General features: G+C 41.4%; 1 protein-coding gene across 1 annotated transcript in view; it reads left to right on the top strand.

Moving 5' to 3' along the window:
- snx29 (sorting nexin 29) overlaps window positions 1–6,453 on the top strand; it is a 183,218-nt gene extending 176,765 nt beyond the window's left edge. The window contains exon 21 of the mRNA XM_078280045.1: window positions 1,859–6,453. Coding sequence (XP_078136171.1) covers window positions 1,859–1,985 — 127 coding nt within the window. The 3' untranslated portion in view covers window positions 1,986–6,453. The remainder of the gene's footprint in view (window positions 1–1,858) is intronic.
- The last annotated feature ends 10,960 nt before the right edge of the window (window positions 6,454–17,413 follow it).

Raw genomic sequence — 17,413 nt, 5'->3', positions numbered from 1 at the left:
CCTGTCGAGCTTTGGACTTCTCCACATGCTGAACATGGTAGGTATATAAAGAAAAACGGCTTAATAGCTCTCCAAAAGTGAAGCCAAAACATCTTGATCGCTCCTGGTGGCTGGTTACAGTACAGATCATAAATTGCGCCCCCTCAATACATAAAAAAATCAAAGTACACGTGGCACAACATTTTTTTCCCAAAGATTGGTTCAGTCATTTCAGGTAGTTCTGATCATGATCAGTCCGTTTTTTTGTGATTGTTGCATGTTTTCTTAAAAAATGCGATGGAATATGCGGGATATTTATGCAATTTTATGGGATGAAATTGCGGGAACTTGCAAAAACTGCGGTTTCATCATGGCTTCATCGCGGGGTTTGCAGCTTTTCGATGATGTTCACGTCGCATAATTACGTCACTTCATAACGTTGCCATGGCAACAGGGGAAATTGGCTGCTCTTGTGTGAAGTAAATGCAACATCTTTCAACTTTCTGCTAAGATATATGTGACTTTTTTGCAACGAAAATGCGGGGATTATGAAATCATGCAAGCCCTGCATATTTTGCGGCCCCCGCATAAATACGTGGACTTTGGCTGATTATGCATTGAATTATGCGATCACATAATCACGTTTTTCTGGAGGGACTGCATGATGAGGTTTGTTTCAAGTGCATTCTTCTGATAAGGTATTTAATGCTTTAAGAATGGGGTCAAACATCATGATTGACAGCTGTGATTGACTCGCAATTGGTCGAGCGGGTTTACGGGCGGGACTTTGATACTGCGGCTCCAGCGCCTGATCACTACTGCGCAGACTCTGGCTCCAAAATTACAAGATGGCAGCGTACGTATCCGGGAAGCAATATTATGGAACCCACGGCAGTTCTAGGCAATTGCTATTCTTCAATAGCATTTGCATGCTACGATTGCCCAGGCGTCCATGCTTGCACGAGGGAACGGAACAGAACCTGATTTATTCAGGTCCTAGTCCCTGACCAATCGGCTATCCTAACCTTATCTGCTCGAGGTCAATGCCTAACCTTAAACAATCGGGCTGCTTCGTAGGGTTGATCTTGCCTAGAACTGCAGTGGGATCCATAATAACGTATCCGGGAAATTTTGGCATTACTTTTGTACAGTGGGAGGAAGTGGAGAAACGTTGTCCATCTTTATATACAGTCTGTGATGCTGATTCTCTTGTGAGGTTATAAGTGAACATATACTGTTTCAAATTGTATCTAATAAGGAAGCTAAGCAGCCAAACATGGTTATGTTAGAATGCAATCTTAAGTTCATCCTTGTAATTGTCATAATACTAGGACTGACTTGTACTGCAATACAAGAGCACAATATAATTTATCTCAACACTAAAAAGTTCACAGAAGACAGCATTTTCAACCAACCCATTTAAGTGGCTAACCAAGCTAACAGTAGCTAGAAATGAGAAGCCTCCTTTTCCCAGAGAAATTACTAAGAATTTTGAGTGGTAAATCTGCCTCCATTATCATTGAAACTGCACATGCTGTGCGAGAATAAAAAAAGCTTGGCAGGCATAGTAATAGTACTTAAAGGGAGACGAACAGCCAATTAGATATATTTCCATTTTGCTACTCTCTATTCACATTTATTGTAGAATAATTGAGATTCAGCTTATTTGGTTCACGAAAGCTTCTCCATTTGCTGTTTTGACTAATTTGGGGTTTTCCAAGAAAAAGTCCTCCGGCAGAAGGGACATGATCCATTTCAGTCTCCAGATGCAGCATCACTGGTTTGTTTGAATAATAAACTTGGTAACAAACTTCCGCCAGATGTTCATTTAAAGTCCATGTCTTTTTTCTTCTCTTTCCTGCTGTTTCCTCTCATCCAGAGACACTCCCCAGGCCAACGACGGCGGAGCCAAGACGCCCCGGTCCAAAACTTCATCCCGCTTCCCCAGACTGGGCCGCAGCCGTAACCAGGAAGCCAGACCTGAACCCCAGAGTGGTGACCTTTAACCCCATGGAGCCTTTGAACTAATAATCTCTCCCTGTACAGGCTGAGGACAACGATGTTTTCTGTGTCCAGCCTGGACTGTGACATACAGGCTCACAGTGTGAGGACATTGAGGGCGATTAACGGACCTTCAAAAGCCTTACAGATAAAAGGCTTTAGTCGAGGAGGGGAGATGGATGCGTTCACATCGCAGGACTCTCTAGGAGATATGTAAATGTTTCTGTGGATCGCCTGGCTGAGTAAAGGATAAGTGACTCCCCAGAGGCTGCCTATCGATGGATCCAATCATACAGTACCTTTTACCTCACTGAGAGACACAAATACTCTCTGTAAACTGCACATGAACTAGCCTGGACTGCTCTCTCTAATCTCAAACACAATGAAATGATGGAGACATTTTATTTTTTTTATTTTTTTTTTCTTAGTCTGCTCAGTTTTGTAGTGAAGGTGTATAATGGTCACAGTGCCTACAGTGTTTTGTACCTGCTTTCCTGCTCTGGGTAGGTAGGGAAGGGTGTGCAGAAAGGTGAAGAGGGGGTAGATGAAAGTATACTTTTGGGAAATGTTTTTCAGCTAATGTGTCAGCATTATAGTGCCATTACATTTTAGATGTCGATGATTCACTCTCTCTGGAGTGGACCATTAGGCAATGGGCATTCCTTTTTCCTACTTTTGTTATATTATTATTATTATTATTATTATTATTATGGCTATAACAGATAACCTGCAGAAAGTGTAACATATCTAAAGGCCACCAGGGATGCAGTAATTATCAAAAACATCTTTTAAATTCCAATTAATGAATGAATGGATTAGGGTTAAGCACCACTGATAAAACCAAACTCTCTTTGGGGACTATGAAAATGATATTGGTGGGGAGTTGAATCTTGTATTTGACTTTTTGAAACCCACCGCGTTATTCATATTTTCTCTGGATTCCTCTTATTGACTTGGGGAAAAAACTGCAACTCCAACACCTCTTCCCCTATTACTAATAGAGGCAAAGTAGAAATCATTTAAACCTTGTATATAAGGTTTTATTTAAACCATAATATAATAGCAACATAATAATGTTCACAATAGCCACTAATGTGCACATAATAAGTGGAATAAGACATTTCCAATTTAAGGCAAACGCATCAAAATTCCAGCCACTCTATTTTAGACCAAGAGATACTAAATAAAAGGTTAAACTAGAATTATACTATAGGCCAACATTATATGAAACCCCAAGCAGACTAAAGTGTAGGGCTGCACAATTAATCGCAATTTTATCGAAATAGCAATATGAACTAGTGCAATATCCAAATCGCAGGGGGGCGCAATATTTGTTAAAGGCAAAAATATGTGTCTAACCATTCTGAATGAAGTAGTGTGGTGCTGCAGAGACATCCCGGCCTACAAATCCTATCCTACAGACTAATGAAAAAGATCTTTGTTTGGTACAGATCTTCGCAAGAAATCACGCTTTAATAATTTTAATTTCTTTCAATGTTAATAATTGAAATAATGAATAAATGAGCATAATGATACAAAATCAATCATTCCCTCCAATATCGTGAATCATATCCCAATATCAGTCAAAATAATCGCAATTAGATATTTTCCTCACATCATGCAGCCCTACTAAAGTGACAGCGGAAAATGACAGTTGATAGAGAAAACATTAAATTACCAGTATCAATAAAGATCCACATGGTTTTGTGTTTGACATGTTGGTCCTCTTAGCTAGCTGACTGTGATGGGAAAAATGAATCCCTAAAACAGCAATAGAAGGCATGTTGCCCCTGCATACGGGGAAGCACACCTTTAAGAACCACTTTGTACACCATCAATTTTTTTTTTCCCACCCCTTGCCCTCTAATAATTTTTGGACAGTCCCTTATTGAGAAAGTCCATAAATAAGCATACATTCTTGCTTTTTCATCTCAAAAGTATCTTTCCTCATATCCACGCGTCTAAGATCAGTTTCAAACACCTGCTGTGATGTATATGATACATTGATATTTTTGAGCAGATAGGAAGGGAAACATTATTTTACCATTACAACAGAAGGGCAAGCTGTGTTTCTGTAGGTTTACCCTCAACCTCACTATATCTATACTATACAACTCCACTATATAACATACTTAATAAGAGTCTTCATCAAAGGTTGGGTTGGCTGTACCGAAAAATCCAATGTCTAAAGATTGTTTAACTAATGTGTCTTAGCATGATTTAATGCAGCCTCATGTTGCAAATAAATGTTTTAACGAGGACTAAACACTTGAAGAAAAGCTGCTTGTTAGAGTGCAAGGAAAGAGCCGCTGAGCATCAAGTGTGTGTAAAACTGAAGCTCATGCATATGTATGGCTTTCCCAAGAGTAGTCAGAGACTATGTTCAAACGAGTGATTGTGTTAGAAGGGTGTCGGAAAACTTGAATCAAAGGGTCGGCTCGCAGAATGGTAAACACTGTTCATCGTCTGTGAGGGGAGGTGAACAAACAAGGCTTGTGGGTTTTAATTAAATTGTTATTCTCACACAAAAGTGACCCTCACACGTATTCATCTACTGGTAAACACTGCGCAATGTTGTTAGGAATCTCACAGGCATGCCGTCAAATAAAGTTGTTTTTTTTTATCAGACTTCCCTGAGACCTTTTACAGAGAGATGCTGTTGTCAACAATATTGTGAGCTGGCCAATAAAAAAAAGACAGAAAAATAAAAAAGGCATTGCTGCTGTTGCACCCATCAAGAACATGCAATGTAACTTAAACAACTGAATTTTTTTTTTTTTTATCAAAGACTATTCTCTGCTGTGAATTGGTGATATTTTAAATGTAGCACTGCTTTATATGCATTTGAAAACTTGGCCCACAGCATCATGCTATATATGACAATGTTGTTTGTCAGCAGTACAGAATAGTCTCTTTATTATAACAAGTAGCCTTTTCATAGACATCTCTTTTGTCTCTGGGACCACTGGTGGGTCTAACTTCTCTGCACAAATATCCATATTGTATGTGTATACACAGGATCATTCACAGAAAGCTGTACTACCGATTTAGCATTGCACTCCTATAACCCTGTCATACTCACAGTGGGCAGTTTTTTAAAAAAAACGGATCAAAATCAATGCAGCAAATATAGCTTTTTTTTTTTAATTCCATGCAGTTCTTCTTCCTTGCCAAAGGAACATCACCCACAATGCAACTCAAGCATCAACTGTTTTGTCAGAGATTTGGGTGTGTTATGCTAGTAGCGGCTAATGTAGCCTCTAGCTGCTGGCCTTTGAGCAGAGATAAGATGCGGGCTAGAGGTCTGTTAGCTCACTTTTTTCTAACTGCACACCTCCAGAGTTTTTTTCATTTTCAAACTTGTAGTCTTAAGCCACTACTGATGCTGACCCAAGTGACACCACTTGAGGCAATTTGTCAGACTTCACACAGCTCCGGCTCGAGCCACAAAAGCCTTTTATTTTCACATATGCAGTAGTACTTCCCAACACCTTTAAACAGACGTTTTGTGTAAAATCGGTGGACTGCCCTTTTAAGAAACCCTGAAGTTTTTGACCACTAGTAGTGCTATGAAGCAATGTTTATATGTGTGGGTCACCATTTTGCTTGTGTGATCCATGAGTACCTGTGCGAGGTTGTACATGCCAACTGTCTATCTGCTGATGGACAGTTGGCGGTGGTAACGCACAAAGAAGCGTTGCAGTGTGCCAACAAAGGCAGTGAAGAAAAGGACTGCTATAGCAAACATGGATGTAAACAATGCAGGATTTAAAATACTCAAAAACTGCCCTATGAGGAAGGAAATGCATTCAACACATTTGTGACATTCCAGTGTGTTTTGGTGAGTAACACTTAATTTAAACTTAATTTTTGTTTGTTTAAAGGAAAACGCCAAAGGGCACCTTTAAACCTGAAACTTCTTGTTCCAGAAGAAATCTCATCTCGTGCATTTACTGAAAACTAGTTTGAAATATGATTGTTTTACTAAAAGTCAAAATGTGATTTATTCTATGACTTGAAGCTCTGAATGCTAAAAGAAAATCTCAGGTGCTGTTGAGACTACACAAGCACGAGCGTTTCATTGACAATAGCAAGAAAAAAAGAGGCCACAGAGAGTTCCTGGTGGACCTGGTGGTTTACTCCTCTATCTCGGGGTATAGATGTCTTCATGATATGATCACAAACATCACTATTCTTTTTAAACGACTCCATCTCCTTCCCTCGGAATCCTCCAGACGCTGGATGAATTGAATCTCGCTGTACCTTGAGGCTGGTAATCAGAACGATGACAAGCCAAGGAAGTGGGTTTAGCTTGTCGAGATGCAGCCAAAGTGTTCTCTTGCAGTATGTCTGTTCTAATGTACTTTTCTGTCCTTGCCTTAGTCAGCAGTCAGGCCTTATCTATCAGTGTCAGAGCAAAGAGAGGCTGCACAATAAAGTACAGTGTGTACATATCCAATACCACCACCACCACCTCTGTGTCAGTGTTGTCATTGTTTACCTTGTTGCTTGATGGCAAAAGGCCATTACCCAATTCTGCTGCAACAGAAAGCTTTTCTTTGCGAATGCATGTCAGTGTACATTGATGCATTCATGCATGTGTACAGTTGCAACATACAGTGGTGTCATTTACATACACAATAGGTCCGTGCTGAAGCATGCACGTTTATATGACGAGTTGAACACTTCAGCGCTTGCATTATGTTCTGCATATGAGCTGTATGTATAAATGGATGGATAGATACCGTGAATTCCATCGGCTGAGTACCTGTGGCCCTCGCTGCATCTGTTTTGCTTATCGAATGGTTATATAACCTTCGCTGCCTCATTAAGCAGTCTCAGAGATTTTATTCAAACCGTTCAAAACCATCTTAGGAAAGGCTGTGTTTTTTTTCTTCTGTGCTGGGCATGCTGCACCGGGTCGGTTGAGAGAAGAATGGCGAGGGTGGACTAAATGATCATTGTCCATTGACCAGAAAATTGGTTACAAGCCCGTTTAGGATGTGGATGGTTGCTTTTGGCAGTGTTAGACATTACACACACTCATACACACACAAACAACCGGGTACATGCAAGCCAAGTACTCAGAGCGCCAACACAACACATCTCCTGCAATGTTTCTATTGTTTGAAAGGAATGGATGGAAAGGCCTGGCTTGGCTTCTATTAGTTAGAAAATAGCTGAAAAGTGTAATCAACTTCATTGTATCAAAATATGTATATTATGGGACACTCTGCCTGTATATATGGTGCAATTACATGCTCCTTGGATGGTCCCATTTCCCAAACTGGGAGGTCATTCTTCCGACTTCGGTTGATGACCTTTAAGTCGTAGTGTGGAAACAATATGGACGTTACAAATAAGATGTTTTATTTTATTGCTACAGTGTTTACACATGTTGACAGCTGTTTCTGCTAAAACCACTAACATATTGCGTTACCTTACTTGTTATCAATGTTTATGCTAATAACTTTTTTAAACTAATCTTGGTTACTCTATGTGGACAAAAAAAACTAATTGTCACAACCTAATACCATATTACAAATGGCATGTGAGCAAAAACTGTATATGCAATACAAGAATTCATAAAACGTTTCTTATTATATCAACCCAACATTTACATTAGTAAGATGATGACATGAGTCAACTCGGCAAGTCGTGTACCAAAACCGTCGGCGACTTTCTAAATTGTTATTCTGACTTGAGGGGGTGTTTGCGTGAATTTTCCCAGTTGGGAACAAATGTTTCTGATTATTCCGACACCACATGATTACAGCATTTACTTGCTTTACTTTACGTCTTATAATTTGGAAGATTTGGTGGGTAGAAGCAGATCGGAGGGTGTCACACGTGAGGGGACAAGTCTGACTACTAATTAGCCCTTATGCAGAACACCTGGGAGGCGCCAGGAAAGCAAGGGTGCACGGGTGGACTGTTGGATTAGAATATTTGCACTTTCTAACAATTTGGAACTTTTCTATCCATTTCACCCATAAAATCAAGCCTGAACTGCCTTCATTAAGAGAAGAGAGGGCTGTCTGAAGCCAGAAGAGGCCTACCAGCTGGAATGACCGCCAGCCTCAGTGACTACGGGTGAGTCAAACCTGATCCTCTCAGGTCACGATAAGAGAACGCTATAGCCTGCTAAACACAAATTCATGTTTCTAATTCCAACAGCTACTGTAACATTTTCTATTTTCCATTTACCAACTCCATGTGCACTCACATTTAGTTCTCTGCGAATATTGCAAGTAACAAGTGATTTGAGCATGTTGCTTCAGGGAGCTCTTTTGCCCTGAGTTACGCCTTCCAGGCAATGCTTCTTCCCAGATGGTGTTGCCCTGATTAAACTTAAGTTTTACAGTAAATGTTATGCAGTTTAAATTAATGTTAATGCCGTCGTTGCAGTTTAGGTATACCTATTCTTCTGACTGAGGTATAATATGTATACAGCACTGACATTCACACACTGACATGCATACCTGTTAGAGTTGTGTGTCCTTATTCTGCTTGGTGTGTTGTATGTGGGTCGGGTCACTTTCCCTAACGTTAGCTTGGAGACCTAATTTACCTGTTGGGTCACAGACTAAAGAAAATGACACTACCCAAACTAGCAGTAAATACCACTGGCGGTGAGATGCTAGATTTGGTTTATCAAAGACGCTAGCGAAGCAACAAAGTACAGGAAATAAGCACAGCAAAAACATCAGATAGGCCGGACCACCATGTTTAGTTATATATCTTTAAACGTTACAGTTACGGCTGGAAATGACAACAGAAATAAACAAGTTTGCCAATTTCAAATATCTCCACATCCCATCAACGGCCAGTTGTCTACCCGCAAGTGACTGTTGTGTTAGCACGATGTCACAGTGATTCAGTCTATTGAACAGAGCTCCAGAGGGCTCTTAAGTTGCTTAAGAGTAGATCCTAGATGAATACATACAGTACAGGGAAAAACTGTACATTTTGTTGGTAAATGTGAGATGTTCGAGTCTTGTCTTCATATCGGAAACAAGCTCTCTCTCACTCCCGCTTGGTCAGTGGCTCTCAGACGTAAAGTCTGGCACGTGGGACTGCTGGGATTGGTTGAAATTAAAAATTACGAGTCGCACCAAAGTCACGGTGATTGGTTGAATTTGCGTGAATTGGCATGATTGGGACATCGCGAAATCCTGGAGGGACTGACTATGGTTAACTGCTCCTCTGCAGGGTAAATCCAGACAGCTAGCTATCTGTCCAATCTGAGTTTTCTGTTGCATGACTGAAACAACTTTTGAACGTACACGTTCCACCAAAACAAGTTCCTTCCCCGAGGCTATTTTGCAACGGCACCGTTGCTCCGTATGGCTCTTAGCACCGCCCAAGATGATTGTGATTGGTTTAGAGAAATGCCAATAAACCAGAGCACGTTTTTCCCCCATCCCAGAATGCTGTGTGGACTAGCCAGACCCTCCTCCCCAGCGCTGTGGAGGAAGGTCTGACATTGCGAGACTATTGGTACATCCCATAGCCCTTATTTGATAGCTCCTCGACTCCTCGGTCCTCGGCTGAACCGGAAGTTGTTCTATCCCTCCTCCGTAAATTCCATCTCAAAGCTCTTATTTCTGCCCCGAGGACCAACGAGGAGCTATAGGCAAGGGAACACGAGAGCAGCCTTCACGGAAGCCCTGCAGCTGAAGGAGTTGATGAATTCATGTGACGCTTCGGAGAAAAAAAGGACGTCTCATCCCTCTAAAACACATTTGCTCGTTGCCTCTCTCCTCACGTGATTTCCTCGCGTCTCTCCCGTGCCTCCTCGGTGGTAGGGACTTAAACGCGTGGAAGGGAGGCAAGTGGAGGACTCGAGGAAGCAATTTAAGCAACATGAGATGCACTGTATGAATACATTTACCATGTTTCACCTCCTCATCTGTGTCTACTCTTTCTTTGTCCCACTCTCCTGCATCTCTTTGAAGATATGGAGGTCCCTCTTTGCTCAATTTACAGGACTGTATGCAATTACCAAGCTCTTAGCTTTGTGTGAGGAACATCAATGAGACAGGTACCCTGGTTTAAACAAGGTCACTGTATAAGCAGTAATCCTATCTCTACCACGCACAATTGCGGCTTGGCATGAGGACGCATATTCATTAAAATAATAAGAAAGAGGCTGACGTCTCAGAGCCTATAGACAGCGGGCCCTTCAGGAAGGTGCTTCCTAATAGAAACCAAGATTAGCTTCATGTTTGTGCTTCCAAGAAGGGCAACAGCAGATGTTCCTCGGAGACTGAGGAGCTCTGCTGATCTGCATACTATCTCAAATGCTTGTGTCAGTAATTACAGTTAACTGCATTTGATTGCTGGGGCATTTTGCTTGCTCATAGTGGATACTTTTCAATACCCCAGTTTCCAGATAAGAAGTAGTGTGGTCTGCAATATGTAGGGCATAAACAGCAGTGCATGACAGGAACTTTTAGTGATAAGTTTAAAAGGGAAATTCACAGTTGGTTCCATGTTGTTCCACAGTTGTTTCCATGCTCATATTTAAACCAGAGAATGTAACGGTTGCTGTTTTAAACATGTCATTAATAATGTTGTGAAATGGTCGCAGTTTGGTTAGGTTTAGGCACAAAAAACATTTGGCTTGGGTTCAAATTAGACGTTACTTCACTTCTGGTTACGCGCGTGATGCAGAACGTGACGTAGCTCTGTTTGTTCCGTAAAGTTAAAAATACTCGCCGTTGACTTTGATGTTGGAACGGGACGCAAATCCGGTCTCATGGGCCAAAGTCCTGGAAAACATCTGCCGCTCTTGTACTTCGCCCCTTTCTTTCTGCTTGAATAAATTACTTATGTGGCCGTTTTTCGAAGGACAGTCCCATTGGTCACAATGACATTTCACTCACCACCTCCACTTTAAAGATCACTACCACAGTCTCTCTGCTATGAATAACATATCAGGCTAAAAGGTGCAAACTTCCTACAGATATTTCCATTCCTGCATTTAAAAAAAGAAATGTAACAGTAATAATTTCAAACACCTGCAATCTGCTGGGAAACTTTTAGACAACTAGCTCCTCACACTACTGTTTCCAAAGTGGTGTGGATGAATAAGGCAGGTAAGTATATATAAGTGTGTGTGTGTATATATATATATATATATACTTTTTTTTTTATATCAAATTGTTGACTTTTTTATCTATTTGTTGATAATTTAATGTTGCAGAATCACTTTGTAACACACGTTATAATGCTCGCCTAGCTGCTAGCGTGGCACGCCCTCATACTCTGCTTCTGACTGGCTAGTAGTCCTTACCTAGCTACGGCGCATGTGCGACTCCCAGCAAAGATGGAACAGAAGTGAGATGCCTCACTCTGTAGCTAAAACAGAGAGCTCAACACACAGGGTGAAAAGAATGTGTAGTACAACAAAAATATGGTGTTTTTTTTTTTAAATTAAACCACATAAACCTATTCTGATATAACCTCTAATTACAATTATCAACCTGAAAATGAGCATAATATGCTATATATATATATATATATATATATATATATATCCTTAGCTGATTCAATCTTAGGTGTGTTCTTGCTAAGCTCTAACATTCATTCTCTTGCTAATCTAACTGTATAACCATTTGCGATAACATGTCAATGAAAAGCGACGCATTGACAGAGTTGAGATATTTGTGACTTCATCTCTGTTCACGGTGTCAGCTCCCAGCAGCCTGTACTGTATTTCAGCACCGCTGTTTGTTTTCTCAAGTTCTTTTCCCAGGTTTTGAATTATTTGTCAAAAAACAAGCATGTCGGGAACTTTTTTTTTTGGTCGTGCTCACACGCTCCTGTTCTCCAGCTTCAGAAGCTGAATTGAAGGTTCTGTACTCCCTCTGTACTTTCCACACACACACACCTTCTCAATCTCTCTCCGTCTATCCTGCTCTATCTTCCCTCTCTACTAAATACCCCATGCTTTTTTCATCTTCACTTCGTCTGTCATCTTTTCCTGTCTTTTTGTCACTTTCGCTTTCCAGTACTTTCCTTCCTTTTTCTTCTTCTCTTACCCCCTCTCTCTTCTCCTCTACAGGTTGCCCCTTTCATCTCGCTCTCCTCCAGCATTTCACTTCCTGTCTGCCCCCCCTTTTACTCTGATCTTTTCTATCCTCTCTTCATCTCCCAATTATCTCTGTACCTTCATCCTTTTCTCACTGCCTTCCCTCCCTCTCACACACTCCCCCCAGTCACCACCACACAATTTCTCTCTCTCTCTCTCTCTCTCTCTCTCTCCACTGAGACTCAGCCTGCAGGCACATTGTATTTACTCAGCCCATCACTGGCTGCCTCTGTTTATTACCTATTCATTGAAGAGGCAGGAGAGACAGAGAGAAGCAGCCCTTCGGAGGATTGTCCTCCCAACTCTCCCGCTGCCGTCTGTCGCTGAATCTTAAAAACGCCACGTTGGAAAATTGATTGTTTCGGGGGGTTTCCCCCCCTCCTTTCCTTGTTTGCAATGTATTCAGTATCGAGCGCAGACTCCTGCCCGTTACGTCAAACAAAGTTCACCTGACCTGTAGTTACAGGGGATCATGAAAATGGATCACCTAAAGCTCTGAACAGAGGATACATTTCTGTTGTTTTTTTTTAGCTGAATGAAATCCCAAATGAAGCTGTAATGGATTATGTTAATTAATATGCTATCAGTTCTGCAAACATGGGAAATAAACTGTGATGTATCTCTAAGCTGTTTAGAAACTTCTTCAGCATTAAGGCCACATACAGCACCGTTAGCATCAACGTAATTAGATAAGGGATATGCTGATTCTCACCACGTTGGGGATCAGATAAGAGCAGGGGAGCATGTGTGACATAGCATGTTAATTTCAAGACAATGTTCTAGGTAAACAGGTAGGATGGGCTGTTTGGAGCTTACACATTTCTCCATCAGGGAAGCTCCAGCTTGATCTTCAGCTCTTACCGTAGAAAACCACATTTCCTTGGATCTAACAAGGCTCTTCTTTTGTTCTTGTCCTCTCTCATTGTTTTTGGGGGGACTTTTTTTCCTTTTCCTGCATGCTTCCTCCCCTTCACAATGCAATCGGATCCTGAAGTGTGCTCTGCCTGCCTCTCAAAGCTATCACAGGCTTTGACAATAGCCCGCGGCACTCTTTTGATCAACCCAGAAGCTTGATCTGAACGCCTCGAAGAGCAGCTTAAACCGCAGCAGGGGAGGAAGTGCGAGGTGAGCGGAGGTCAGATACAGCTGCGACACGACGATGAGAGGGACCTTTAGAAGGAGTCTGGGAAGTTGTATCAGCTCAGAAGTAGAACTTAAACTTAATAATGACCACATTTAGGAAGACTACAATATTCCAGCATTAAAACAATGTGGGTGGCTTTAGGGGCTCCAGCCCCTAATCTTCTCAAAAGCCCGAATCTTTTAGGTCTTTACTACTACTTCTGCTATGCTATTCTCTAAAGGAATGTAATATAATTGAGTAGATGTTGTTCTGTTGGCCAAATAGTAAATGATATGCATTGAAGACCACATTTTCTTTACACATTGTTGGGGGTACTTGGTTTGCAATTCTAGCAGCCCAGATTATTATTGGATGGATTCAAATGTAGCAGATTTGTCAGCGCAAACATTAATTCTGTGAACTCCAGCATAGTATAAGATTAGTAATGCTGTTCACTCCACATTCCTACCAGACTCACTGTATGTTATGCAACTTAAAAATAGTAACATCAATGTTTGCCTCACTTCAGGTGGCAGGAGTGAAAATGAGTCATCCTCAAAATGTGTTTCATGTGTTCTGGTTTCAGAATGATGAGGACAGTTGGAGAACAATTAGATACATAATAGGATGTAGGCTCTACAGGAGGATTCTTTTCTTTCTAATGTTTTACCCAAACGATGTCTTGGCATTCTATTCTCAAATGGCTTGGAAATAGCTGCTGTAAATGAGGAAATAAATCTCCCTAGGGGAGAAGCCCCCCTGATCCCACTAGGTTTGGGCAAAGCCCTGAATGTTGACATTGTATGGCTCCGCCCCTGCATGTACTTAATCATACTAGGAAACCACTTAATTTCAGAAGGAAATATTGTACTTTTCACTCCAATACATGTATTTGACTGCTATAGGTAGTCACTGTGCAGATTAAGATCAACCCTCTGATGATTACTTCTGTACTTTAGCTGAGGGGTTTTGAATGCAGAACATTGACTTGTAATAGTGTATTTTCATAATGTTGCTTACCTACTTACTAAGGATTAGAACATTTCTTCCATCACTGCAAGTACTGTAGATGCATGATAGCAGTGCAGCAGAGACACAGGTTTGGACCCAGATGCACGGCTCAGACACAGACAAGCCGGTTTAAAAAGTTTACTCGCAATCAAAGACCAGGCACTATTCCAGGCAGATAAAACCAGCCACATTGATCCAAAGGGGTCAGGCAGAGGAGAAAATGTCCAATGAGCAGGCAAAGCATCAAGCTGGCAAATCAGGCAGGCCAGAAGGCTGGAAAGCTAAGGTGGGAAACACAACACAGACAAGACGGGAAAGAGTGCATGGAAATAGGCCGGTATACATACTGCAGGAGTGATGTGGAAAGTGGAAACAGGTGTGCAGATACATGTAGGTGGGGGGGGGGGGGAGGCAGGTGAAGAATGGCGTGACGTTTATTCCTGCAGGTGGTTGTAAACTTAGGATCACAAAACCAAAAAGGGTTTATAGGGTCACATTTTACATTTTAACCTTAAATAAGAACAATATTTATGATGCTTAAACATTTATTCATACAGTTTAGGCTTTGGTAAACGCTTTGGACACGAATGTATAAAACTTTATTTTGTTGTCTTTTTTGTAGAAATTAGGCTAAAGCAAAAATGTGAACTCATGTCTCATTCTTTTTTCATTTCGTATGTGTAAACTAATATGTTATTAAAATATAAATTGTAATACAATAAGTCAAACTTTTCTTCTTTTTTTTTTTAAATACACTATTTTGAGTCTTTTTTTTTGGTTTCTGTATTTGTGTTTAGTATTACAGCCGGACTATCTAAGTTGGCACTGTACAAAACATAGTTCTCAAAAGTTTAGTGACTTAAATATTAACCTAATGATATAAAAATCACCATATGGTTAAAAACCATTTAATGACTGAAAGGATTGTGCTAATTTTAGATGTTTCACTCAAATGGAAATCACTCATCTGTTCGATTGGGAAACAATCTTTAGTTCTTCACAATAAAATAAAGTGCATGTATTTAAAAGGGGAAACAGTATCTCACTCCACTTCCTGTTTTGTCATGCCTATTTTTCATCTGGCAACTTAAATGTCAAAACTTGACTTTATTTGGTTAAATGCAATCTGCTTAGTTACTAGACAAATTTTAAAGCAAAGCATCAGACACGGAGTAGTTATATTACAGCCCACAATCACATAATTATTGACGACAGAACCCTTTGAGTCTTCAGAGATCTCAGTCTTGTACTAAACATGAGGGATGTAGATAATACTGAAGCGTTTAAGTCAAACCATCATTCAGGATTTTCTCCCCCAGCTTAATCCTTTTCCAGGGTCACGGGGCTGCAGCCAATCCCAGCATTCATTGTGTGGAGGCCAGGGAGACGCTCTGCAGGTGGGGATTCCACTGCAGAGCTACGAGCCATACAGGCTACATTCCTTACTCTGGAGCTCAGGGTCAGCTCTGGATAGCTTAGAAGTCTGATCACATTGTGTTCAGTCCCCACTGCTTATACAACCTGGCAGGGATTTTAGAAAGCATGTGCGCAGATAAAAACAACAACAAAACCAAACCATCTTCAAAACTCTGATGCAGTTTCTATTCCCCTGTCATGGAATTGCTAAATTAAACCCCCCTGAAAATGAGGACATAATCAGATTAAACACACACACACACACACACACACACACACACACACACACACACACTTAAAGGCAGCGTTGGTAACTATTTCCAAGATACACTTTTCTATATATTTTTTTAAATTGTCTTTACACCCCGACAGCAATATATAAACATGGGCTTTGAAAAAGAAGCGAAAAAGATCCATCATCTGTAGCTGCTGTAATCCTGTAAAAACGTCCACCAATCACTGCCTCGCCGTCCGCTTCGAAAAAAAACAATGAAGTGCTTCCTTGCCCCGCTGTGCGTACTCTACCCCTCCCATGTACGAGCCTGAGCTCGATGCGTGTCGTCAACTGCCGGAGTTACTGCAAGCCTACCGTATAAATGGAGAAGAAAACTCTGGTCACTTACCGGTGAATGAGACAAAGTAGTTTTGGTGAGTGAAACTGCGGCCTTTTCTCCGCTCTGCTCTGAAGCAGCGACACGGCGGTGCTCGTGCACGTCTGTGTGTGTGTGTGTGTGTGTGTGTGTGTGTCGGAGCTCCGAGGGCAGGTGTAGGGGTTAGACGGAGCCCCGAGGAGATACTACTTTTAAATCTTGGATAGATTATAGTTATTTGATATCTCCTCGCTTGAACCGGAAGTCGTTCTGATCTGCCTTCGTGAAGGGCGCCTCGAAGCTCTAGCGAGGATCGATGGAGGGATCTTTGAGAAGTTATGAGCGAGGATCCTCGCGAGCAGCCTTCTTAGCCGTGCAGCTGAAGTAGTTGCTTACCGCGCCCATACAGCCGACGAATTCACGTCATCACGTGACGCTTCAGAGGAAAGGACGTCTCATCCTTCTTGTTTCCCTCTCCCTCCCATGCTTCCTCGGTGGGATGGACTAAGACGGGAGGCAGGGAAGCAAGTGAAGGAAATGTGGATGCAATTTAAGGACCTGGGTTGTACACCTTGCTAGTTTTTCAATAACAACCCTGCCTTTAACTGTTGGACTCCACCTCTAAGCCCACTCTCTTTGTAATGTGTACTGTTGTTCTATGCTAGAATACCAACTGGCCACAGGCCTGCTGTGTGCTAATTAGATGTTTTAAAGTTTGACACATTTTGGTTTTTTTTCTGCAGACGCGGTGATAACAGTTGAACCGGAAGTGTTCAGATCCTTTACTTAAGTAAAAGTATTGAAATGACACACATTATTATTACTCATGCATTGATGTCCAGTAAAAGCAATATTTTTTCTGCTGTAGTTGAGGTGGAGCTCATTTTGAACACACCACCTCTCTATCAATAACAGGGGATGAGGCCCATCCACACGGCATGATTTAAACCCCTCTTTTATGCAATGAGAGAGGAGGCGTGGGAGGACAATGGGATTGTAATTGGACACTTAATCATGGGAAGTGATGTTTTACGGCCAGAACTGATGACCCTTAATAGCAGCAAGGGAAGGGTGTAATGGTGAAGGAAAGAAGACAAGTATCTTTGATGACCCTGTTGTAGAGGGACGGGCCATACTAGCTAAAATACTGCCGGTGCCACAAGTTTTTGTGCCTCCCCCCCTCTACTCTCAGGGCGT

Source organism: Sander vitreus, chromosome 21, assembly GCF_031162955.1.
Source record: "Sander vitreus isolate 19-12246 chromosome 21, sanVit1, whole genome shotgun sequence".
NCBI classification, from domain to species: Eukaryota; Metazoa; Chordata; class Actinopteri; order Perciformes; family Percidae; genus Sander; species Sander vitreus.
Note: the sequence above shows the minus strand (reverse complement) of the source record. Positions and strands in the feature narration are given on the sequence as shown.